This window comes from Grampus griseus, assembly GCF_964374135.1.
Source record: "Grampus griseus genome assembly, chromosome: 13".
Classification (NCBI taxonomy): Eukaryota; Metazoa; Chordata; class Mammalia; order Artiodactyla; family Delphinidae; genus Grampus; species Grampus griseus.
In genome coordinates, this window is record NC_139007.1 from 13,772,637 (window position 1) to 13,800,188 (window position 27,552).

The 27,552-nt window shown below is 34.2% G+C and overlaps 1 protein-coding gene across 3 annotated transcripts in view; it reads right to left on the reverse strand.

The window, feature by feature from the left end:
• Positions 1-27,552, reverse strand: part of PHIP (PHIP subunit of CUL4-Ring ligase complex) — a 125,516-nt gene that overhangs the window by 65,327 nt on the left and 32,637 nt on the right. For all 3 annotated transcript variants that reach the window (XM_082668553.1, XM_082668552.1, XM_082668551.1), the window contains exons 7-15: positions 25,941-26,101; positions 12,281-12,502; positions 11,900-12,000; positions 7,333-7,403; positions 5,813-5,913; positions 5,676-5,716; positions 4,798-4,896; positions 3,834-3,987; positions 3,268-3,402 (exon numbers count right to left, since the gene is read on the reverse strand). In XM_082668553.1, coding sequence (XP_082524679.1) covers positions 3,268-3,402; positions 3,834-3,987; positions 4,798-4,896; positions 5,676-5,716; positions 5,813-5,913; positions 7,333-7,403; positions 11,900-12,000; positions 12,281-12,502; positions 25,941-26,101 — 1,085 coding nt within the window. The remainder of the gene's footprint in view (positions 1-3,267; positions 3,403-3,833; positions 3,988-4,797; positions 4,897-5,675; positions 5,717-5,812; positions 5,914-7,332; positions 7,404-11,899; positions 12,001-12,280; positions 12,503-25,940; positions 26,102-27,552) is intronic.

Below are 27,552 nucleotides of genomic sequence, written 5' to 3' on the forward strand. Positions count from 1 at the left end.
AAAACTGTACTTGATACAGGAAAAAGAAAAAAGGAATTAGAAAATTTATCTGAATGATGAATATCACGTGCCATACTACAATAAAATGTTAATGTTTCAAAATATTTTAAAATTTATTAACTTTATTAATAAATCTATTAAAATGCAATTACCATACGTCAAACATGGACTTTTAAAACATTCAACCTGTGAAACCACTGAAGATATATTTTTTATTCTAAAAATGTTTTAAAGATTTTTAACTTCTGTAATAGGTAAGAAAAGTGCAGTAAAATGCTGATTAACATAAAATAATTATTTGTTACATGGTTTCATTACTTTTCGCAAAGCATTATAAATTTCAAGTAGAAAATTCAATCATCATAAAAAGACTAATATTAAAGCAGTACTCTCAAAATACACTTGATAAAAACCTGCATTTTTAAGAATTTGTATATAGAATTTTTGCTCTTTTAAAGGTACAGTTTACATTCCTTATTTTCTGGCCATAGGTGTAATAGTGAATTTATTCAATACTTCTAAGCTTCAATCTAAAAACTCAAATGAAATATTACTTAATCTCAATACTTTGTGTAAACTTTTACAATTTCTAGTCTAGAAATGGGGTATATTCCACTAGAATTATTCATCTTTAAATCATCCAAGATACTATAACGAATCCCTCTACATGGTGATCAAAAGGTATTTATTAAATTGAACTTATGATTACTAGTACAATCTAATATCATGGATTGAATTTGTATTTGATCAACTTCTATGTTATTTTAGTAACTCAAAACCTTACTGATTAGCTACACACAACCAAATAGTTATAACTATAGCCAAAACTCAACATTCATGATAGCAGACAGTGAACACAAGCTTCTACTTCTCCCTCAAATGGTTTTTATTTTCTTAATAGCAATGCTGGATGCCTTATCTTCTATCTGCCTATAGATTAAAAAAAAAAATGAAGTGAACAAAGGAGTGAAGAGCAAAAAGTAGGGCACTTAGGCAACTTGTAAATTAAGAGACAGAAAAATCATCAAGCTACATAATAAGATCTCAAAAGATCTACTCAAAGTTACTATCACTATGAAAACATTTCCCCCCTGGACATATCACTAACTGGACACAGCTGGGGAATTAGCTATGTAATGACCAACCACAACTAGAGATAGCATTAAGAATACATTAGCAGGGGACAAAAATCATGGGTTTAAACCCCAAATGCCCGCATGACAGCTTTGTGATTTACGTAAACCAGGGCAAATCACTTCATCTCTGTACGGTTTCTGCATTCATAAAACCAGTAACAATAAAATCTACCCTAATTATATTACAAGGTTTTCATGAGACCCAAATGAGGTATTAAGTATTTTCGAAGTAGAAGAATTTTGGAAGCTATTAAAAAGCATGCAAAAAATTAAAGTATCTATATTTTAATGTGATGAGGGGTAGCTTATGTTCCAGCTTTTTAAATGCAAGATATATTTTTAATCCTTTTTAGTCTATGTTTTGTTTTTCTCAGTTTGAAGATTCAATAGATACCCATCCAGTTCTACTATTACAAAAATTGGTTTCTTCCACCCTTTAGAGGCTTTTCCCTCTCTTATTCATAGAAAGAACAGGAAAATAGCTTTATCTAAAACTCTTATTAAGCAAATAATACTTTTTGAGGCAGTAATGTAACTAATTCCTTACCTAATTTCAAAGAGCATACAACATAATATGGCTGACTTCTACTCCTGGTTATATCACTAATTTTTATTGGTCTAAGAGCAAGTCACTTCAATCTCAAGGTGCTGCAATTTTTATATCTACTGATATGTGGAATATTAGTGTGATCAACTTACCTGATGAGGAAAAATTCACCTTTATAACTTAAAGGTGAAAGCAATATTCAAGTATGAGAGAACACTTTCCCTCCAAACACTCTACTAATACATCAATGACTTTTGAAAATATGAAACTAACATGTATAGCCCACAATTTGTGTTCTTTTGAAGCTATAAAGGCAAACTGAGATATGACTTATTTTCTTATTCAGCAGAGATGTTCCAAAAAGAAGCAAATCAGAAACACAAGGACAGAGGAGGAGAAAAGAAAAAATTCTTTACGAGCATATTTAAAGATTCGTTTTTTAAAAATTCTTCTCTATACAAATAATCACTAAGGAAATCCATCTATCACTAACACTTGTACCCCAAATAATTAACACTGTCTTTTTAGAAAAATAAGAATTTGACCAATTGTATCTTACCTTATGTACACTAAGGCATATCCACAACAGCTAAAGTTAATTTCTTCACTAATAAAAATTCCTTTTATATTCTGCTTGCTTACTACATAAAAGTCACTTTATTATGATTATCAATCAAGTAGTGTCACTTTTATGAAATTTTTCACAAGCCATTACATTTTACAAATGACTTTTTTGTCTAATAGTTTTTTTTGCAAAATAATTCTGGCCACACACTATTAATTGTATTGCTTTATGATTTATTGCTAGAGGTTTTTATAATTGATTTTTAATTTAAAAATGCTGAAATAGTAGAAACACATGCCTTCCTTTTTGTTTTCTTTGTTGAAAGGCAGCCCTGATATACAGGAAGTAGACAAAAAAAGTATGCCTAGATACACAACAGCAGCATTTGAGGAGCGGAGCGCTTTTGCCTTCATACACTAGTTAGAGGAGTGGAAACTGCATGAGTTGTGTGTGATATTAAACCATTGCAATTCAAATACTCAGCAAAATATGCTAAATATCTATACAAGAAACAAAATGTGGAGGGAAAAGGGCTTAACCCAAATAAATACCTAATGTACCATAACTTGATAAAAGTCAAGAATATCTGTTGTTTTGGCTTTAATTTTAAAATGGATATATTTGAAGCAAATTCTGTTGCACTGGAGGACTGCTGACGAAATACAATAACACAATATAAATATTTATTTATAATTTCTTCACATGGTTTTCCAAACATTTTTCTTCTCTATATTGTCTTTTCATACTTGTGTTTCTCATAAAAGTTTCACTATTAGAAGTATTTTAAAAACTAAACTAGTTATCACAATATACAGGTATTGAAATACACATATCAATTTTCTTTTAAATTTAGTATCTCAATAGAAGTATGGAATAAATAATAACTCTTTTTTAAAACTTAAAGTGGAAACAATGTCTGAACCGTTTCTTCAATGGATTTCCTTTGTGATATGCAGGGGACCTGTGTCAAGAACTCCCCAGGTCTTTAACAGCCATAAAATGAAGAGACTGATAATTACCATATTGAAATAAGATCGAATTTTGACGCCTCTTGCCAGATCCCACACTATCACGTTTCCATCATGACCAGCAGAAAAGAGAACTCTTGGATCGAACGGGTGTGGCTCAAGAACAAATACCTCATCTTCATGACCCTGAAATATTTTTTAAGTGGCAAAGCATTACAAATATTAAAAGATAAAAAGAAAACTCAAACACCAACAGGACAACATTTCTAAAATATGAGTTTTAAGAATTATTAAAGTGGTAAAAATCTTCAAATTTATCGATGTATAATAACAAAGCTGAGCAGTATCACTGTCCAGGGATTTGCTATCATTTGGTGAAACCTGAGAATATTATTTACTGATCCAGCCCTACATACTAAAAAAATAGCAAGATGTATATTTCTAAGGCAAACCTGTTTAAGTGCATTTTAAGATTATTTCCATTCTCCCACAAAGACCTGTTACCCAGCCAACAAGAGATCTCAGATAATACAAAAGACTTTATTTCTTAATGAAAATATTCTATTCTACAATCAGCTTCAGTTTATACCAAATAAAAATTAGTCTTTTTTCCTCACCATCAGGACATGAATTAGTTGACCGGTGTAAGAATTCCAAACTTTCAGAGTCATGTTATTAACTGCAGTTATAACTGTATTGTCATGCCGATCCCATGCTACCATAGTTACTTTCATTTTTGTGATTTTATCTTCTATCCCTTGAAGGTTTTGGCTGAAAGTGATGGAGGCAGTATTTGTTTACACTGATATTATTTATTAAAATACCAATATGACAAAAACCTAAATGTATTTTCTTATAGGTTACATTTATTAACATGGATAACTAACTACTGTTTAACATGGTAATTAAGAATAGTTTGAACCAACAAAGAACGATGGCAAAAATCACTGCACGGAGTCAGCAAAATCAGGATTCCAGCACTCCTAAGTCCTTAGTAATAGATGACCTTGAGTAAATATTACTGGCTTTAACTCTTTCTGGATCCAGGAACTCTGAGCCATGCTGCTCACTCACCATCTTTTACTGTTGCTGTCATGCCCTGCTAACTACTTTGCTCTCCCTTCCGGGACTACTACACACAAATACAAACAGAAAAATTATAAAATATTAAAACCAAAATAACAGTTACAACATGTAGTATAATTTCTCTTGGCTGGAGACAACCAGTGGATATAGCACATCATCCCTGTATCAGACGGAACATTATATGTTCTGCTTTCTGAAAAAAACTAGTAAAACTTGCAGCTATTCTTACAGTACTATCATCCTCCTCTTAACAAAACTGAACTGAAAGGAATCATTAATGCAGCAGGTCTTCTCAAACAGGGCAAAAATTCATTTTATAAAAATCAACATCTTCATCTCCAAAAGCACCTCTAGTTGTTACAGAAAAGTAATCATTTTAACATGGTTTATGATACATACACTTACAGGCTGAGAGTCACACCAACCTGTAATATAGCTTTACAACTTTAAATGTTCTAGCTATATCTATGTAATATTTCAAATTTCATCTCTTACCCTGCTGGACGAGTAGCCATATCCAGCAAAATACTCTTCCATTCTCTTCGTTTAAATTGCCAAATACGTGCTGTCCCATCACGACTGCCACTTACAAACCTGCAAAGGAGCCCACCCCCCAAATAAAAAAATCATATGTGCTCTACCAAAGTGCACTTTCCAACAGAGTTATGTTTTTGAAAATGCTAAAAAAGACAGCATTCATCTTTACTTACACAGCATTCTAATATAATAGAAATTACTCTATCTGATACTCTCTGCAAATCTAAGAATTTCTGAAACTTCATGGGCTTTAAATATTTTAAATACATATACACATTCTAATGTGCACAGCTAGGTCTCACAAATAACATTCAAAAGTGATTCAAGGCCACTATTTATTACCTTAGAAAGAGAATTGATATTTTCCAATGGAAAAACACAGATTTTCCTTTCAACATTAAAGAACCTGACTCATCCTAATCAGGCGTAGAAATATCTTTTTAAAATTTAAAACAAGAACATGAGAAAACTTATACAATGTCATCTAAGCTTATCATCCATAAACAGTTCTGCCTCAAATACTACATTATGATACATTTCCAATCTCTACTAAGTTTCTTTACACTGATACGTATAGAAAATATGTAGGATGGATAAAAGTCCCTATTATTAAAAAAACAGTGGCCAAATAAACCAACATTATTACAGATAAAACATAAAGCCGTGTTCACAGGCATGTGAAGGCTATATTGACTTTTCATTATAACTAGTCAAGATCTTTATTTTAGGTGGCTAATTAATATACAAATCTAACTAAAACCTGACCATAAGAATTGTCTTTATTTCATAATTTAAAAACTGGAATTAAATTTGACAAACAAAAATAATTATTTTACCTGTTACTAGTGTTGGAAAACTGGATACTGTCAACTTTGTCCTATATATAAACAGATGAACAAAAAAGAGGATCCTGAATATAAACCGTTAGACTCATTTAAATTGTACTCATCTAACTCTTTTCAGCAATACTTACAGTATGAAACTCCAATTCTGATATTTTCTCGGGCTGACCTGATCCAAAAAAATAAACCCTAATAATATGATCTGTGCTCCCTGTGGCCAGAAACATTCCACCTGAGGAATAACACCAAACATTTATGAGTGAGACACAATGTCAGAATCTCTGGGAATTAAATAATAAATGCAAGCAACATTATCATAATATATGTTGAATGACTAATATTTCATTCTAAAACTATTCATACTTATCCTAATGTATATAATACATCTAACCTGAAATTAAGAAAGTTTGCTAACATAAGCTTTGCCTGGGAAGAATTTTTCAATATTTATAGAAGCTTTCTTGTAACAAATGATTTCACCAAGTAACTACATAATCATGTTAAAATTATCAGTCACCATTACTAGAAAACATGTCTTTTAATTCTGCTGAAATCCCTCTCTTGCCTCATTTCCCATCTGTTAAAATCCTATCAAATTTTTAGGGCCCAGCACCTTCACTACAGGCTTTACAGACTTGCAATCAAATACGCCTGCTCTCCTCTGAACTCTCACTCAGACTTTGTCCTGTAGCAAATACATTCTACTCTGCATTACAGTTATTTGTATATGCAATTTACTCTCTCTTGGAATCAATACCCTCCCATAGTGCTGAAGACAGTGCTATATATAATTGCATCTAGAGTATTCTGAAGCATATGTAGTGCCTATAATTATGTTACTACTAGAAGTAAAACTGTCTTCATGGCAGTAGCAGTGGAAATCTAGAAGCTAGTAATTAAAGATGTTTAGATATTAGTATGGCAAAAATAGATTCATGTCCTCAGTATGCAATCTCTTATCTCAGGTACTACTGCTCTCCACAATTATGAAAGGAAAAGAAAAGGTAAAACCGGAAATAAACGTGGAAGGAACTGGTATTAGGAACATTAATTCGTGTTTCATTTTCTCATCAATTCGCTTAAAATCTCCGGATCATAATTTGTTTAAAAAGACTCTAATATCCATTCAAAATGCTGCTACATAAACTCAAAACATAATTGGAATCTTAGCATTGCTATATTGCTACTTTTTAAAGAGCGAATAAGAATAATCTGGAGCAAAGTAATTAATAAAGATGTACAAATATCTATCAACCTATTTTACTTCGCTATGTGTGACTCCAAAATCCATAAAAATATAAAACAGATTTAAAAATACTTTTCTTTCAAAGAGATAACTATTCAAAGATTTATTCTTTAACAGTCAATTTTGAAACTATTTTATCCCTCCTACCAAAGAATTATGGTCTTCTTAAAGAAAAATCTTAATCATTTATACACTCAACCAAATGAGTATATAAGCTAAACTTGAGCAAAGTTCAAATACTTATAAACTAATTTACGATCATCCCCTGGTATGCGCATGAGAATATGATTTATATTACAACAGCAAGTATTTTCCAAAATTTTATGTGTTCCACTAGAACCCTTTAAGTGGAGAATACAACTTATACAACTTTAAGTGGAGAATTAGGAAGAAAAAAAATCTTACCAGCACTAAAAGAAGAACAGATCATTTGAACTCCAGGCCGAGGGCGCTCTGTAAATTTTGCAGGTCTCGGACTGTAATACAAAAAATAACCAATTAAAAATATCTCAAAGGGACCAGCAACACCAGAACTCAGCTGTCTCCAAAAATAACTACAAAAGGACAAAATTAAATAAGAAGCAACAGAGGGCTCCCTTCCTAAAAACAAGTTCAAAATCATTATATGTCATGATCAGCAGGATCTTGTGGAAACTTTAGATACAGGTTTTGCAGAAGCTCCTGATTATACAACAATCCACACATGAAACAAAGCCACTGTCACACCTGGCATGTAGTTATTGGTTACACTCACTTCTAATCATCTAATCCAATTTAACAGGTTCTCAGTTTTACACAGCAGAATAGCAATGCACAAATATATAAGGAAATACAGGTCATTTGTAAACATGAACAAACTAGCAAAATAGGTGCTGTCTCATTGGCATATATACACCATCAATCAATAAACTTTTTCAATATTAGTGTTAATTAAACATCTCCCTCTGTTTACTTTCTATAAAATATGCCCTTTAAGACTCCAAAAATTAAGAATCTTACATTCTAGTGAAAATCTGAAGACTATTTGACTCTCACATCAACTATAATGCTCATTTAAAATAGTGATCTATAGGGCTACCCTGGTGGCACAATGGTTGAGAGTCCACCTGCTGATGTAGGGGACACGGGTTCGTGCCCCGGTTCGGGAAGATCCCACATACCGCAGAGCGGCTGGGCTCGTGAGCCATGGCCGCTGGGCCTGCGCGTCTGGAGCCTGTGCTCCGCAACGGGAGAGGCCACAACAGTGAGAAGCCCGTGTACCACAAAAAAAAAAAAAAAAAAGTGATCTATAGAAAATAGGTCACACTCAACTATACTTACATTAATTGTATAATTATATTACAGATTATATGTTTTATATTAATGCTATTGACATTAATGCTTAGTGCCAACTATACTAAAGAAAATTAAATTACAGATTTTACCCATACCGGCTCCAATATATGTACAATGTATACGTAATGTTCCAATACAGTGATCATATTTAAAGCCCTTCTTAACATATATTTTGACCAAGTTTTTCCTCAGAATATTAGGAGAGAGAACTAAAAAATAATTAGAGCCTTCAACCAGAGTGCACTGCATAACTTTCACAATCCACAACTACTGAACACAGAACGGTTTCCGTCTTGTGGTCATTTAGGGAAAAAAAGTACAAAATACTTCTGATCTATCAATTATATATTCTGAACAACAGAACACAACAAAAACTATTTTCTAAAATTTAAAAAAATAAATTTGTAAATTTTCTTAATATTCACAGGCTCTGATACAGCTGAGCATAACTGATATGGAGAAAGAGAAACTTACTAAAACACTTAAAACCTAAACATTTATTCAGATGAAAATTAACTCTAAGTAAATTTATCTGAAACTATAAAGGCAACTAAATGCACTACTTCCATTAGTACCTTGTAGACTGTGGAGCTGCATTTTTATTAAGTTTTGGCACAACTGCTCATACATGTGCCAAACAACCAGTTAGTTAGCACTCATAACCAGAACATGCAAATAATCATACAGATTGTCATTTCAAACGAATGTTAATATTTTTAAAGAGAAAAAAACAGATAAGCAGGTACACATAATTTTTAAATGTACATTTGAGGAAATATTTTGAGACAAGGCCTAGAACTCAAGATTCTCTGAGTTCAGTTCCCAGTTTTGCCACTTATTTGTGTGACCTTAGGCAAGTTAACGTTTCTGTACCTCAGTCTTCTAATCTGTAAAATGGGGGGTAAATATGAGAACATATCTCATAGTCCCAGAGAGAATTAGATGAGTTTAATGCACATAAAGTGCTTAGTTCTGTGCCCAGCACACTCAGTAAATTATTATTAGCATTATTAGTATTTTAGTAGGTTCAACCAGTTCAAGATGGTCCATCAAGAAATAACTGCTATTTGGTTTGGCCTAGTGGTTAAGAGGAGGTCCTGACAGTGCACTTCCAGTATTTGCCTCAGTTTTCTCTCCTATCTGTCCTGAAGATAATAATTATACCTTCCTCATAGGGGTGTCATAAGAATTAATGAGATAACAGTTATAGAGTGCCTAATACTAGGCTTGACAGACTAAGTGCTTAATAAAAATTTGTAATCATTATTATCATTTGCACATTTTAGGATTCCAATTCTTTTCTCACATCTGTCTAGGCTTGGACACCTTCCTCCTACTCAGAGATCTCTTGAGCCAGTTTTCGAGTCAACCAGCCACTCAAATTACTCATCTAAGAAGCAGCGTCTTTACTAGTGGGAGTTGTTACCATACACATAAACCCTATATAAAAGTGAATTTATTAAGAGATTTGGGTTTCCAAAACAGATTTCATTTACTGATAGAACTGATTCTTTCAATTAATGCAGACTGGGTTGCTGAAGTCACTTACCCCAAAGATTATTCAAAAGCATTACCGTTCAATACGATTTTTGCCTCTGATTAGTAATTAAGGCCACATTTTTTGGCAGTTATCAACCATGTACACATAAAGAAAGGAAAACAGGCATCTCAAAGTCTGCATGTGAGGAAAATTACTCTTACTTTTATGCCTGAACTCAAGCTAAAAGTTTTCATGGGACAATTATAATAACAAATAGAAAAGAATATTACTTATAAGTAACTAGAAAAAACTTTTATGTCCAAAAATAGGAAAATCACTAAGCAAAGTATGGAACAGCTCAATGGAATATAATGCAGCTATTAAAATTATGTGAAAAAAATTGTTAGGGTACAAACGTAGTAAGGTAGATAGCTAGTGGGAAGCAGCCGCATGGCACAGGGATATTGGCTCGGTGCTTTGTGACCGCCTGGAGGGGTGGGATAGGGAGGGTGGGAGGGAGGGAGACGCAAGAGGGAAGAGATATGGGAACATATGTATATGTATAACTGATTCACTTTGTTATAAAGGAGAAACTAACACACCATTGTAAAGTAATTATACCCCAATAAAGATGTTAAAAAAATAAAAAAATAAATAAAAAAAAAATTGTTAGGGTAGTGGGTTTATGGGTGAATCTACATAAAGGTTCTGAAAAAAATCATTTATATGGAATACATCACTTCTCACTTCCAAATAAATATTACTGTACTTAGCAATGTAATCCTCCAGAAGCACAAAGTGAGAGCTTAATTTTGTAAACACATTTTTTCTTCCTATGTTGATTCGAAAATTGCTGATCACTTTTTCTTCAAAAACAAGACAGGACAAGACGAAGGTATCAAAATCAGATCATAAGGAGGTAAAGAATACTCAAAGGAGAAAACAATTAACTACTGCTATTGTCCATACTCGAGTGAAACATTTCAACTTTTATCTAAATGCCTACAGAAAGCCTTTACTATTCTAAATATTAAGAATGCAACTAAAGTGAAATCAGCCTGCTTTCTCCCAAGAGCCAAGTCTTTGATCACAATCCTTTCTGCAAAAGAAGTATAGTTTGCTGTATTATGCTACCCATGCTGCCACAGCCCCCTAAATGCCCTGCCATAAGAGGCACTATTCAGGAATGTTCACACATATGAGGTTTATCTAAACGTTACTGTTTCGAAATAACAAAGACATACACAAATTATTTTATTAAATAACTCAATTTGGGTTGATAGTTTATAAACAGATGTCAGAAACAATTATTGAGATATATCTAATCTAAATGACTTTTTACCTTGAGAGCTCAGAGATGGTCATTTCAACACTATGGAAGCACTGTATGTACTACCTCCCCATTCACAGATTTCCATGGGGTAAATACAGCATTTCTCCCACTATATCCACTTAAGAGGTGGCATGACACAGCACAGAACCAGAGGGCAGGGAACTGTTACAGTCCTGGCCTTGCCATTTTTAAAAACTTTTAACTGTGGGAAAGTTGTTTAACTTTTCTTTGCCTCAGTGTCCTTAATCTAAATATAATATTGTGCAGACAACTTATTTTGATAAACCAAGATATTATTATAGGTGAAAGCACAAATGCAAAATGCTATTATGGGGCAGAGGGAAGGGTGCATCTATCTACCTTGATGTAGTTTAGTGAAAATTTAATGATTGCATTTTCCTAAATTTCCCTAGATCTACAATAAAATCCAGTCTATAGATGCGATAACAGAAATAATTACAATTCTTCTATAGAACTAGGACTCTGAAGATTATGTTCTCAGTACCAAAAGGAGTTACTGATATGTAACTGCAGCATACAAAACAGAAGTGGTAATAAGACAGGTATATTCTGAAAGAGCTAGGGCTAGGAAAAAAGATAAGAGAAAAAAGAAATAAACATGTCAACAAAAATCTTTCTTTAAAGCATGAAAACAAAAAGGAAAGCATAAAAATGAAAGAGGTCAGTGAAGAGACAAAATGAATTTGTTACTTACTCAAGGAGAAAAAAAGTAAAATTATTCCTATTGTTGACTACTTCATACTTTTGTGATTTCAACCATTAAATTATACACATTTATTCTATGAAATAGAAGAGCAACTGACTTTATTTTGAGGGTTCCAGCATCCCACAGCCAAAAACAAATAGTGCCATCTGCCCCAGTAGAAGACAGATATCTCTTTGAGCCACTGCACAATGGTGAGAACTGAAAAACAAAGAAAAAAAATTTTTACAAGAAGAGTAACACAGTCCAAATAATAAACCCATCTTGACCATACAAACAGCAACTAACACTAACAGTGAGAGAACACTCAGAATTGACGAAGGTCATGGCTACCATGTTATTTAAAGTCCATGTATTTATAAAGAAAAGAGAAATACTCCTTTTTTCATTTTAGTTGGCTTTATACAATGGATTATAAAAGTGACTTCTTAAAATTTACTTTAAATTATAACAAGGATTTTGCAGAGATTAAAATGATTACCTGTAGTGACGTTATAGATGCACTGTGGCCCTGAAGAACAGCCAAAGGCGCGCATGTTCGCAGACACCAGACTCGGATCATTTTATCACAACTTCCAGCTGCTATCATTGTATTCTCATAGTTTACAGCCATGTCTGATATTTCAGCAGCATGGCCTCTTAAAGTAGCTAATAATCTCCCATCATCTGTTGCCCAGATTTTCACAAGACAGTCATCAGAACCCTTAAAATAAAAATGGATATTAATAGAATTAACTCTAAATTTTAATTGGAATTCTTAACACAGATTAAAAAAAATCATATCTGTTACATCCACTTCCCAACAATTATAATTTTAAGTACTAAAAAGTGTTAAATACTTGTGTTATGAATTTTCCTCTACATAAGATTACTTTATTAAATTATTCACTTATAAAGAATACTCGTGTGCCCATCATCTAACAGGAAAAGTAGGATGTTAGCAATAGCTAACATTTACCTATGGTCCCCTACCCACTACCTATATGGTACCCTCTATATAGAACCTTGTAAAAGAATCTGAACATCTAAAATAACAAAATTATAACTGCAAAACAAATGTAATACACAACAGTGACTAATCCTATCTACGTTAATATAAAAATGAAAGGAAGCATATTTGAAGCTTTTTCTCCTAAGAAGCCAAAATCTATGATACATGAGTTTCCCATCACTGATCTTCAGCTAAATACATTACATATAAAATCACCCGTCAGTTATAAAAAAAAAATTAATTTTATCTGTATGAAGTCAATAAAAAAAAAATATATACATATTACTTGTTTGTTGCAGCAGCATAAGCTCAGGAAGAAAATGTAAAGAATACAGAGTTTCCTATGAATTCCTATATTTACAAATAAACATTTCAATTTCCCTTAGCCAAAGCAGCAGTAAGACCTTTTAGACATTTTTTTTGTTCTCTAATTTTCCTTATTCATCCTATAGCTCAAAGTTTACTCTTTTACCAACCTCTCTCTATTTCCCCCTAGTTTTTATTATTAAAAAGTTTTAAACATACAAAAAGTAGAGAATATTACCGTTAACCTCATATACCCATTCCCCAGATTCAAAATTTATCAAAAGATTGCAAAGATTGTAGTTTAGAATTCTTTACAATCTTCCAATCTAATTTATTAAAAAATACACACAATTTTATCTGATATTAGAAAGTACTTAGAGGATCTACAAAAGCAAGTGACACAGAGAAGTATCTGCTTCATACTGATGACAGACATAACATATAAATGATCACAAACACAGTATTAACAGCATATGTTAAATGCTGTACCTTAAACCACATTCTGCCAACACTACCTAGAGCACTCTCAATTAACTATAAAACCAGTTCTTCTGACTGACCTTTGAAGCAAATTAAATGGGTTACCAACCACGGAAGACTAGTAATAAAACTTAACTTTGGTGAATTATTCACATTAAAATCTGGTATTCCCATCACGTTCACTTAATCTCAAGCTCTTCATCTATAAAATAAGGAAGTTAAATTGGATGATCTCCAAGGTTCCTTTTTAAAATTCAGTGATTCATGCATTCATTTATCCATTTGCCTTGCGATTAAATATGTGCCAAACACTGGAGATTCAAGGGTGATGAATAAAGACGTAGTATTCCTGTCCTTATGAAGCAAGGCAGAAGAATATAAATGCAATAACATGTTCTAAGTCCTATACTGTTAATCAGTAGAGATCTAAAAGGAGAGCAGTCTGTTTTTCCTCAAACGTGGAGAGGTAGAATCTGGAAAGGAATCCAGAAGCAGTGATGCTTGGACAGTCAATACAATGTAGTAGCTTAAGAGCACAGACTCTAGAGGTCAAGAAAAAAAATGGTTAAAAGATCAATAAGAGAATTTAAAATTACATCAAAAATGTCTCTCTGGGCTTCCCTGGTGGCACAGCGGTTGAGAGTCCGCCTGCCGATGCAGGGGACACGGGTTCGTGCCCCGGTCCGGGAAGATCCCACATGCCACGGAGCGGCTGGGCCCGTGAGCCATGGCCGCTGAGCCTGCACGTCCGGAGCCTGTGCTCCGCAACGGGAGAGGCCACAACAGTGAGAGGCCCACGTACCGCAAAAACAAACAAACAAAACAAAAATGTCTCTCTAACACAAGTCAGTAAAAGAGAAGCAGAAGAACAAAAAAGAGATGGCACAAATAGAAACTATTAGTAAAAAGGCAGAAGTAAATCCAACCGTATCTAGAATTCCATTAAGTGAGAGAATGGGACCTGGTGCAACCACTTTCTACACGTTTGACCTCGGAAGAATTACATGTACCTTCTTTGCCTCATTCTTCTAATCTACACCTACCTCTCATAGGGTTGTCGCAAAAAAGAAATGAGTAAATGAAGGCGGAGCGCCTGGCATAGAGTAAAAGCTATATATATACATATTTTTATATATATGTGGACTATCTACTATTACTGCTTTTGTTGCTGGTAGTATTCTTATTCTTACTTTAATAATATTCTTATTATTTTAAAAAGAACAAATACTCCAGATGGCAACTAGAGAGAAAAGTATGATCAAAGGCATGAAAATGTGAGAAGTTCAGGGAACTGCAAGTAGTCTGTAAGCTAACGAAGTGTGAGGTGAAGGCGAGAGGATGAAGTCAGGCAAGAACTGTGCAGGCCCTTTTATGGGATACGAAGGCGTATGGTATGTAATGGGGATCACTTAAGGTGATCAAGCCGGTGTATATCAGGATCAGATTTGTTTTCCAAAGATCATCCTGGCATCAGTATGGATTAGGCAAGAAAGTAGGAGGCCAAATGAAAGTCGTTAAAATAGTACAGGCAGGAGAGAATGGTAATATTGTTATTATAGAAGAGAAGGATCAGAAGAGATGGCTACAATAGGTATTTGGGGGAACAAAAAGGATGAGGATTACATCCCTGCCAACTGTGGGAAATGAAGAAGGAGCCTGTGTGTAGACTGTGATTTCCAGAAAGCTGGTCTACAATACCACCTGGCATTGTAGAAAGAAGTGCACTAGGCACTTGTTGGACAACCAAAAAAGGCTTTAAAACATTCATTCAACCCTCAATTTCTCTAAATTCCACAAATTAAGTCAATTTATTCACCTCATTTGCTTACCTTCTAAAAACTAAGGCAATATTTGCCTCTGACCTACATTCACAACAAAAATAAAATTTTAAGCATGCTAATACAGGCAGAATATATGAAAAGAGTAAAATCATGTCATCTCATTATTTCTTATGTATCTGAATTAAGAGTCTGCTGTATATTCTACTATGGAAGGTGTATCACATATTTTCCATGTTAACAGAAAAAACAAACAAACAAAACCCACACATCTTTTTGACCAAAATGCCAGCTTTCAATGAAAAGGACAGGGGCAACCTGTTATCTAAACTCAGCTTCCAGTGACTTTTCACTAATTAAAATTGAACAAAAAGCCCCACTATATTCTTATTGAGTTTATTAAGTTCACTAATTTAATATTACTTTATAATTCTGCTTTATTTAGACAAGTACTAAAAAACCCCCACAAAACCAAAACTTTTGTTTTAAAAAAACCCACTGTACACAATTCCCCCTAGTGTGTAGTATCCCAACTAACCTTTCTTTTCTTCCATTAAATTGCAGGAGAGAAATTTTTCATCGTACTTTCACTCTCTTCACTATCCTCTTTTATGATATAAAGTAGTATACTGTCCCCAACCCTTATCCCTGCTCACAGAACTCCTGGCAGAATTTCAAACCAAACCCTAAAGCATCCTCAGGCAACTTCTATTTCATCATTCATTACTTGTGATCATTCATCTGTTTTTATGGAAATGTGAAACTAAATATGATTTGACAAAATTCAACTAAGTTCTTTTAAAATGACTATCAGAAATACAAGTACACATAAATAATTGTTTGAAAAGGACTGCAGACAAGAAGAAAAATCAAATTTACTGGGAAAACATTTTTTAAAGCACCATAAATGTGTTTAAGTTGAATGTGGAAGGATGAACTAAACTTTGATAAAACTACTCTTTTTAAAAGACCAAAATGCAGAGAATTTGAACAAATGATCTTTCTTCCCAGAAGCCTACCTCAAATGTTAGTAAAGTCAATAATAAACCGAAGAGTAGGACATTATAAGTTTTCAATCAAAACTTTAAAGACAGTATGGACATTAAAGCAAAAGTAGTGTTATTTAAATGGTGAAAAGAAAGAGATGGACAACACAGGCACAGGGGTCAGCCTTGGTAGGAGGGACACATAGACTCCTAGGCTTCACGAAGGGGGAAGAGGTATGGTGGAGATAGCAATTTTAAAGCAAGCAGCAAAGAAATTAGATGATTCTAACCTTAGCAAGTAAGATAAATATCTGAAGATTATTTCCTTCAAGTGGAGAAGGGGGAAACAAAGAAGGAACCAAAAAAAGGTGAGCAAAGTTTGGAAATGTGGTGGAATTTTAAGAGCAATAAGAAAAAGGGAAAAAACCTGGAAGCAACAGTGAACTTCCTGCTAAAATTAGATAGCATGATTTTAGAAAAATATCTCAACTGACAAGTTTTTTAAGCAAAGTTCTAATGCCTAGGGGAAAATGAAGTATTCATTTATTTTCAGTAACATCTAGATGTTGCTGCTAGGACTGGGAATTTGGCAAGGTGAGAAAAGTTGGGAGTACGAAGTGTAAGTGGGAAACTAGAAACAAAAATTAAGCTGGAAAGGTTTTATCTGAGGAAGGTAATAGAAGGTAGGGGTTTTAAATGCCTGTTAGGGAGTTTGAATTTAACCTGGTGAGGAAGCTACTGAAGAATTTTAAGCAGACAAGGCATAGTCACTATAATATTTTAACCACGATAAGTTTTAAGAAATACACGAACTGGTGAAAATTGAAGATGCTTTTATGGAATTCATTTTTTAATCAAATTATAATATTAAGCTAGTGGTTAATGCCAAGCAAATATAAGACCGTAGTGGATCATTAATGTCACTTTTCAATAATGTAAAATTGTCATAATTACCATGAAAGAGTACTCATTAATGTTATCATTTGTCTGTTTACATCAAACCTAGTATAAAGATAACAAAAAGAACAAGTAGCTTTGGCTTACATAAATCCCCAAACAAATGAGATATACCAAATTTACATTGCTTTCTCTTAAATGTCAAGACATCTCATCAATGCAAAGATAAAGCCAAGAAAGCTGAAAGAGCACCTTATCTCTATCCTGAATAAACAACAATGTAGATATTATTTGTGAAAAGGCTTGATAAAGGGTGGAACTTAAACAAAATTTAGATTTGCCTAAACTTACGAATTTAAAGTACCCTATAAATTTTCTTATTCCACAGCCACACCTAAAGCCACACACACAAAATGATTAAGGCAAGTGCCTTTAAAACTGTCAACATACTCTGTAGCTTAGGACAAGAGGAAGGAAACGGAATCAGACATTTACTCTGAAATCATTATTTCTTTAATACTTTTAAGTAGACTGTTGGCACTAATGACCCTTCCAGCGTACAACTAGATCTCCTACACTGCAGGTAATTCTCATTTTATGTCTATCTAAAAGAGGTTCCTATTTTGTGAATCCCTTTTGGAAACTCAAAGTTTCTTCAAAATAAAAAGTGTGAGAGGCAAATTTCAGATAAATAAAAACAAACGCTGACATTCTCTATAGTTAAGCCCAGGCAATAAATGTATTGTACACATTTGCTTTTGGTATTCTGGTAAAGGAAAAGGAAGTTCGACAGGTCTCTGTGATGTGGCTTTCTACTTTGTCATGCGCTTGGGTATTAAAATGCTCCTTAAAATCTACAAAAAATGTCCTACCTATTGATATGAAAATTTTATGAAACAACTTCAGACACAGGGCCTTCTTCAATCACTTAAATTCTATGTAAAAACTAAAGCATAACCTAAGGTCAAATTTAAAGTTTCTGGAAGACAAGTTTTAAAGAGCTTAATTGAACTATTTATGTATATATGTATTTATTTATTTAAACTAAAGCTAGAAGATTAGAGGTAATAACTATGTGAACCATTCAATGATGAAGAAAACTACTTTACAGGATGGAACAGTAAGTGACAAAGAATTGTGGACTTCTGTGAGCAGAAAACCGCACACATTTGGAAACAGTACAGCAGGTTGATTCTGCTCAGACGACCTTAAAATTAAAAAGTAGATCTGTAAACCTTTCCCTGCTAAAAGAGAAGCATCAATTGAAGAGATCAACCAAAGATTACTACTTTGACATAAAGATAAATTAGGTGATTTTTAATCTTATAGTGTCTTGGAGAACTTGGCAGTCCTTGGCAGAAGCAACAAAGAGAATTCTCATTTCTTGCTACTGCTGCACAGCTTATGAGTCAGATTTCACCTCTTGATGTCATTAGAACAAACAGAATTAAATGTTAAAACACCGTGTATATGGTTATGCATACTATAATGTCATTTTCTTTTCAAGCTAAAAAGTAGCCTATTCAGGCAGCTAAAAGTGCTTGTAATTTAAATTTAGTTTTTTTAGTTAGTTTTTTTTGAAAAGAGGCTATTGATTTTCTTTCTTACCCATCTATCAGACCCCTATTTCATTTCCCTTACAAATTACCCTAAACTTCAGTGTCAATCATTTCAACACACCAAATTTTCTCACTCCCTTGTCCACCTAAACCACCAATGACTAACCCTGTATCAATGTAATCATCACTTGCTCTTATCCTGCTCCCAGATGCCAAGTACCATTATGGAAAAGAAGACAAGGACACTAAATCTGCAACGCTGCAAATTCATAACTCCTGTTTGTTTGGAAGGCTAAGGTTAATCAGCAATCCTTTTCCCCCATTCATCACTCTTTCCTTATCACCAGGTTTGATCACTCATCTCTAGAACCCAGTCCCACTCCCTAACCAAGACTCTTATCAGGTAAAATATTTCACTTTGAAAAGCAGAATCTGTTCATTGTAACCCTAATTATCTATCTTTCTAAGCAGTCCAAATAGACTGCTCTGTATCTATTTCTTCATTTACCTACCCTCCATAAAGACCACTGTACATCAAGTACCTCCTCTTATATCTGTGCTCCTAGTTCCTTACCCTTGACCCAGTTTTTCAAAAATTTACCTTCCTATAAATTACTGTACTCTAGCTCTCCTTTCCATTACTACCAAACTTACTGAATATACAGTATCATCCCTACGCTACCTCCCACATACTTTTAAAAAGTAATTTTGCATTTCAAACTTACAAAAGTTTCAAGAGCAGTACCAATGTCTTCCATCACTCAGATTCATCAACTATTAACAATCCACTGCATCAGCTCCATCACCACCTTTCTTTCCTTTCTCTCCATATAACACACACACACACACACACACACACCCCCATTAGTCTTTTTCTGCACCAATTAATAGTAGGCTGCAGACCCGACGCCCCGTCACTTCTAAATATCCCAGTGTGCCTTCCTCTAAAACAAAGACACACGTCTACCTAAGTTGGGAAATCAATACTGATAAAACTGCCATCCAATCCACAGGCCCCATTCAAATTCTGTCAACTATCCCGATAATGTTCCCTTTTCCTTTTTGGCCTAGGACCCCATACAGCAACATGTTAAATTTTAGTTGTATTGTCACTTAAGTCTCTTCAATCTGGAGTATTTCCCTGAGGCTTTCTCTGTGTTTCATGTCTTCAGAAGTTCATAAAGAATACAGACCTTACATCTATAGGATGACCCGGAACCTCAGTCTGTCTAATGTTCATTAATGACCAGACCCAGATCATACTGTCTTAGTAGGAATCCCACAGACAAGATGCTGTGTTTTCCTCAGTGTACCACTTCAGAGGATACACAATGTCAACCCATCCCACCACTAGTAAAGTTAATAACTTTGTCTTGTTAATGTTTCCCATGTTTCTCCCCTGGAAAGTTGCACTTTTTCCCCTTTTAATTAATTAACTTGGTATCTTGGGGGAACATATACAAGATTACGGTAAGATCTTCAAACCAGCATCTACCAGTCTTAGCCTCCCGCAATGACACACAAATGAATCAACCACCACTATGACAGTCGCCAAACCACCATTCTTTCTACAATTATCAGTTGGCATTCCACTGTAAATAGGAGTTTTCCCTTCTTTCTCACTTATTTATTTACTTATTTACATCAGTATAACCCACGGATGCCTACTTTAATCAGTGGTCATAAACAACTCAGTCAAGGTCCTATCCGTCCTCATGGAGCTTATTAATAAGAAAATACAATAAAAGCTCATTTAAAAAAATAAGTTTCACACAGTGACAGATATTATAAGAAAAATATAGTAAGGTAATGTGATAGACAATGATGGAATATGAGGAAGGAAGGTAGTCAGGGAAAAGTCGCTAAGAAAGCAGTGTTTGAACAGAACTGTTAAAAAAGGAATCAGCCACAGGAATATTTTGGAGAAGACAATTCCAGGCAAAGGGAATAGCCAGTACAAAGGCTCTAGGCCATAAATCGGCTTTGTGAGTTTGAAACACAGAAAAAGACCAGTGTAAATGAAGCACAGTAGAAGAAGGGAATTTGTCTTACAGACATTTTTGTATATATCTTCCCTAACAGAAGTTTCTTACAAGAAAGGACATTATTCACTTCTGTATCTCTAACTGACTGGTTCATTCATTCATCTTTTTGTTGTTTGCCTACTGTATGCACCAGATACTCTGGTAAAGCACTGCAGACCTAAAAATGTTTAAGGAAAAGGCTTTGTTGTTAGGAAGCTCACAACTTAATAGAGACAGACGTCTAAACAAATTCACTGCAACACAGAGGACAATACAATACAATAAAAGTATGTTCAGTGGTAATACACCACATTCAGAAAATTGCCTATTTTTTTTAGTTGTCAAGTTTTGAAAGATTAATCTATACCGTCTCTAATTCTTCAATTCCCAAACCTTCCTTTGTGCAGTGCATTGCAATCTCACTTCTACCCCTAAAACTAAAATAAAACATTTTTTCTTAAGTTCATTAATAGCCTTGCCAAATCCAAAAGATGCCTTTCAGTTCTAATTTTACTTTAGGTTTTTCTACCTTTCGTGAAATACTAATCCTTTGGCTTTTAAGACACCACTTCTTTTTCTATTTTTCTCCCGGCCTCTTAGGCAGCTCTTTCTCAGTCTTAATTATTGACTCCTCTCCTCTTCTTTAGTTTGCTTTAAAGTTGAAGTTTCAGCCTTTGTACATTACACATATGAGGTAAAAAAATCAATTTCCATATTCAACGATTCCCCAGTTCAATCTTCTAGCCTAGATCTCTCTCCTGAGCTCTCACAACCTGTTGAGCATTTCTATTTAGCAATCTATATAAGTATCTCAAATTCAACATGTCCCAACCTTCACAAACTTCTCCACTTAAATCCTTACCACATTAAGTGACACGACTTTCTAACCAGTCACACAAGTTAAAAAACATGTCATTCCATACTATTCCCTCTCAATTCCTCCCTACATTCAAACGAACCTTTTAAATCCTAGAGATTCTATTTTTAATCTGTTAATTCCATCCCTACTTCCACTGTGAATCTTTCATGGATCACTGCTACAACCTTTTCACCAATACCAATTGGTGAATACCAATATTCACCAATACCTCCGTATAAAGACTTTCAATCCATCCTCTACAATAATGCCAAAGAGATCATTAAAAAGAGAAATTCTGCTCACTCCTCTTGTCTAAATCCATCACTTTTGCTCCATGCCCTCAGGAAAGACATCCCTTCATGTCACAAAAGAAACTTAATGATTTTGTCCTCCAACAACATCTCTAGCTCTTGCTTAGCAGTGGTCCATATTTATTCTTTGCCATGTCCAATAATACACAATTGCACGTTAACGTTCTCCCAATGACTGTAAATGCCTTTCCCTAACTCTGGAATACCTAGCTCAGTTGAGGTGTCACTTCTCTAGGAATTTTCTCTTACCATCTCCTACCACACACTGAATTAGGTACCTCTCTCCTATAGTACACCCCAGCATCTTGTGCTGCCTCTAGCAAGCTTATCACATTGTATCAATATTGTGTGTTGACTCTCTGTGAACTCTCCAGTGGCAGATACTATGTCTGTCATTTCTATATCCTAAGCTTTTAAAACAGTCCGCCTCCTAAAAGACTGAAGTTCATTAAAGGAGTGCATAAACTCAGTCTTTATAAATTACTGAATTTATATAACCAGTTTATGCTCTTTTGCCTTAATCTGAAGAGGTACATTTTATGTTTCTGAAAAAAGAGGGGAAATCTTTTTGTATGGTCCTCAACATACTTTTATGAGTGAATGGCTTACTACTGAGAGAATTCATTAACTCTGCTTTTCTTTGGCAAATATTATTTGACGCAATGATTCTGAAATCAAAAAAAATTTTAGAAAACTAAGAAAGAGAGAGAATTAGGGAGTAGTCTGACTTGCTAATTATGCTACCTTCCTCCCTGGGTTCTTCTCATTATTCTACTGGGAAATGTCCATTACTAAAATATTCTACTACAAAATACTGGAAATTTTTCCTAACACAGAATTTCACTTATCAATCACAATGATTTCAATCTTGTACAGCATTTATAAATAAGATTTTAGTTAGGTAAGAAAATAAAGTGGAACAAATTCATTTAAATGCATCTATAAAATTAAAAGCAGCAAGTGAAACTTAGTAACTGCTTCCTGTATATCTTGTTCTATACTAACTGCATGCATCATTTCATGCAATCCCACAAAAATCCAGTGGGATTGGTACTACTATTATCTATTTCCCTTCTTTTTTTAACAGCTGAGAACACTGTAGATTAAAAGGGTGAGGTAATCTTTGTAAGCTGCACTGCTAGGAAGTGGTAAAGCTGTGAGTTGAACTAAAAGCCCCCTAATGCCAGAGCTGATGCTGTTAACCACAGGACTATACTGCCTCTAGCTGTGCCTACCCAGAAAGGACTCAAAAGTCCCTTGGAATGAGTCCCTTGGAAAAAGCTTTCAAATATATCTAACACTAGGACTTAATAATAATTGTATAATGTCTTCAGATACTGAATACATAAAAAGGAAATATTGAGCTGTCCATTACTGAATTGTTATTCCAATAAATAACAACAGTGTGTCACTCTCTCACAGGAATCTTTCATTGTTCAGTCATAATCTACTATCCTAAAGTCTTATCCTATCAGTTTTCAAGACTGGTTTTCAAAGCATTAGTTAGTGGCTAATGTGTTCCCAGTGGAATAAAATAACATGAATAGTAAACACATATGTACTCTAACTCGAGGTGATAATCATAAAAATACAAAGAAATTTTAAGTAACAGTGATCTCATATCTTTGCATTTCTTGTCACAAGGCAACATTTTGGAATTTGTAACTGCAAATCACCAGTAAAAAATTACAAATGAGAATATAAGTTTGGCACAATTAGCAGATTATATCACATACATAAAACATCAACATTTTTAGACTCTTGATAAGACCACATAAAATAGTACAGTGATAATTTTCTGCCTTTATTTATGTATCTTCAACTAAAGGAAAACAATCAGAAAATTGCTTCCCTCTTCACATATCATTCAATGCTCTTAAAAGTAGGAATTAAATATCTAGAACAAGGGCTGCAATTTTTTTCTGTACAGGACCAGATAACAATTATCTTAGGTTTTGCAGGCCATACAGTCTCTGTCGTAACTACTCAACTCTGCTGTTGTGGTACAAAAGCAACCACTGAGCGTGCCTGTGTTTGAATAAAATTTTATTTACAAAAAAAAGGTGGCAAGCTGGATTTGACCCACAAGCAGTAGTTTACTAACCCCTGGTTCAGAGTGCTCACCCAACTCTATGCCTATTACTCTACTAAATTCATGAGCCAGCAACAGTGTATTGTCTCACTGCATTTTTTCCCTCAAAAAGTTGTAGGAGATTATGTGTCTAATTCAAATCAACACATACACAGTGCTTCATAAAGTACGACAATCAAATGCTTACCATTCCTCTCATTTTCAAAGAAAGAATTCCCACAAGGTACTTTACAGACATCAAAAATTAAGTAAGAAGTTATATATTTTTTATAATCTCAGTGCAACGGCATAACTTAATACTCACCAAAATGAAGTATAAACACAATGTAATGTGTCTTTCTCATTCTTCCAATTTATTATTTTTGAAAGAATCCTTTTGAACATTAGAGATGCCAAAATTACTTTATGTTTTGAGAGCTAAATTTAAATGATAATATACTGAACTCAAAAAGGCTGTAAGTAATTTTCCATTACCATCTGAGAGCAAATTACTGTTGCAGGTATATGAAGGACTTCAGCCAATACAGGGATAACTATTCCCCACTCTAAAAACAATCACCCATCAGAAAATTTTTTAAATTTCAGTTTTATTCTGCTTCACAGAGAACAGCAGAGATAAAAGAGAAGGTGAAAGGGAGAATACTAATGCAGGAAATAATCTGCAAACGTCTGAAGTGGATTCTAGAACCGGGGAAAAGATATGTATGGAAATCCTTTCCCACACCCTGCCATTTAGCTGTTTTATAGAGGACTGGGTGAACGGGTAAAGGAGAGAAAGTAGACATAAATAAATCTCAGTTTACAAGCATATTTACTTAAAAGAGGAATCTATAATTGTTGTGACTGTATAAAATTCGCAGCTGCTCTCTTCGAAGACAGAGATAGAATTTCCATGTTAACTTCCATTTCCCATTTAAAATTAGGAATCCTGTGAATGAGTGTATACCTTCAGCAGAGTATTTAATATAAGTAGTATTTAATGGTAAGTACAACCATAATAGTGTAGTAAGTATTACCCTTAGTGGATATAATAGTTAAGGCACCTAAAAATAAATTGAAATATTTCCAAAAGGAATTTTCTCCCTTAAAGCTGAAAAGCTCTGTTTTCTCTGTTAATAAAAGAAACAGTAACAAACAAACCTAAGAGACTGAACACATGAGATACATTGAAGAATGAGGTGCTAAGGATAAAAGGTAAAAGGAGAAAATGTTACATATGCTCAGAATTTTTTTTTTTTTTTTTTTAACCAGAATTTTTTCTATCACTGCTTTAAGGGAAATTTCTCAGAGTCCCCTAATTTGCTTAACACACTTTGGGTGAAATGTCCTTGGTTTAGAATTAAAACTACTGTATGACATTTTTAAAAAGGTCACACTGCATTATTTCATATAATGTTGGAAATTACACTTATCCACGAGGACCATAATATAACTGTAACTGTGCTACAACATGTCTTTCAAGAATGTTCCAAACTTGAAGTCCAACCTTAAGTAAAACCTTCTGTTACAGTAAGCTAATTTACCTGAATTTCTGGTTTTTCATTAAAAGAAAAAACAAAGGTTTTATTTCTAAGTTCAACTTTAAGCAATGTTTCTGCAATTCCATATATGAATTAAGATAATACTTTAAAAACTACTTACAGTGGGCTTCCCTGGTGGCACAGTGGTTGGGAGTCCGCCTGCTGATGCAGGGGACACGGGTTCGTGCCCCGGTCCGGGAGGATCCCACATGCCACAGAGTGGCTGGGCCCATGAGCCATGGCTGCTGAGCCTGCGCGTCCAGAGCCTGTGCTCCGCGGCGGGAGAGGCCCCAACAGTGAGAGGCCCGAGTACCGCAAAAAAAAAAAAAACTACTTACAGTAAATATCCGTCTGCCAGTTCGATCAAAAGTTACACAGTACACAGACGACAAGTGTCCAAGAATTCTTTTATGCATTTTCATGTGCTGATACACTGCAGTGGGAACCAGTCGCTCAAGCCTGTATTTTCCATTCAGCTTCCTTGAAAACAAAGTATCCGCTACCAAGAAAAGGGGGGGAAATAAGTATAATTCAGAAATTAATTTTCTTAATCATCCTCTTTTATGAATTCACATATTTCAGTTTCTCATATGTTGGTAAAAATAAAGATGCTTTCTAAGGTATACGGCTCCTAGTTAAAAGTCTTCAAAGTAGTCCATAAGAGCCCATTATTTCACCTGAAATAAGTCAGGCACTATTATCTTCACTTTACAAACAAGTAAATTCAGTTAAACGACCTGTCTGAAGTCACAAAGTAAGGCGTGAAGCTAGGATTAAAACTCAGACTTCTATACTCTCTGGCTAGTGCTTTTTAAAAACCAGAATCACTTTATATGACATTATTTGTTTCAAAGGCCCCTATGAGATAGGTTTTCTTACAAAAGCAGTTAAAACTGGATCCAGTGATTTTTACTTGTCATCAACCAGCAATTCGTGAACACTCTAAATATGACACACTGAATGATGTTTTTAAAAACTCTGCAACAAATGAAGACAGAGGAATAATCTGTTGCATTATTTTAAAAAAATAATTAAACTGGGGATCTTGCCAAAGACCTGCATAATGATTCCTTTTCTAAAACCTAGAGCTCTCTTTTTTCACCTCACCCATTTCAACCATCTTTCAAGACATGACTGAAATTTATCTTCTGTCCCAAAGCCTGAGATGCTGACTCCAGCCCAAAATGTTCTTTTCCATCTAAATTACTACTGTACTTATTTTCTATACCAATAATTATAGACAAAGAAGGCACTCAATAAATACATGTTGACTGATCTGCAGGCACATTATTCACCTGTAGATTATCTTTAACTACAAGGCTTTCTTTCTGACTGTGACTGCCATCTACATTGGACAGAATAAACACTGGTTTCTCACTTAAATTTAGTCCCAAAGAAAATTAAATATATGTACAAAGTACTATTTAACCTAGGTTTAGAGCCTACAATTATGCCCTAAAGTTGATGAAATACGAATATCTCAGACGTATCATAAAGAATCTCAGTGCTTATTATTTTATTCACATACAATAAATGTTTGGCTTACACTACATTTGCAAGCAAAAAGGAAAATCTTGGGGCCTGGTGAGGAGACACGTAGAAGAATACTTTGCAGGTTCTAAAGCAATAATAATTCAAGGAATAATTACATTATGCTTATATGTTCTGTTACTACATCAATCATTTTATATTCTGATAGAGTACATCTCTTGCTGTTAACAGCATACAAGTCCTATGATACAATCTATTTCAACATCTGCAATATCTAAGACAAATGTTGAAAGTTGTTAATTAGCATATTTAGGCTTAAACTAGTTATATAATAACAGTGATTCAATAAGTTTCTAATAAACCCTGATACATTTTTCCTTATGCATAGAAATGGCCTGGTGAAAGACATCCTCCTGTGCTTTGGCTCCAAACTGATTTGGAGCAAAGATCACACAAAAC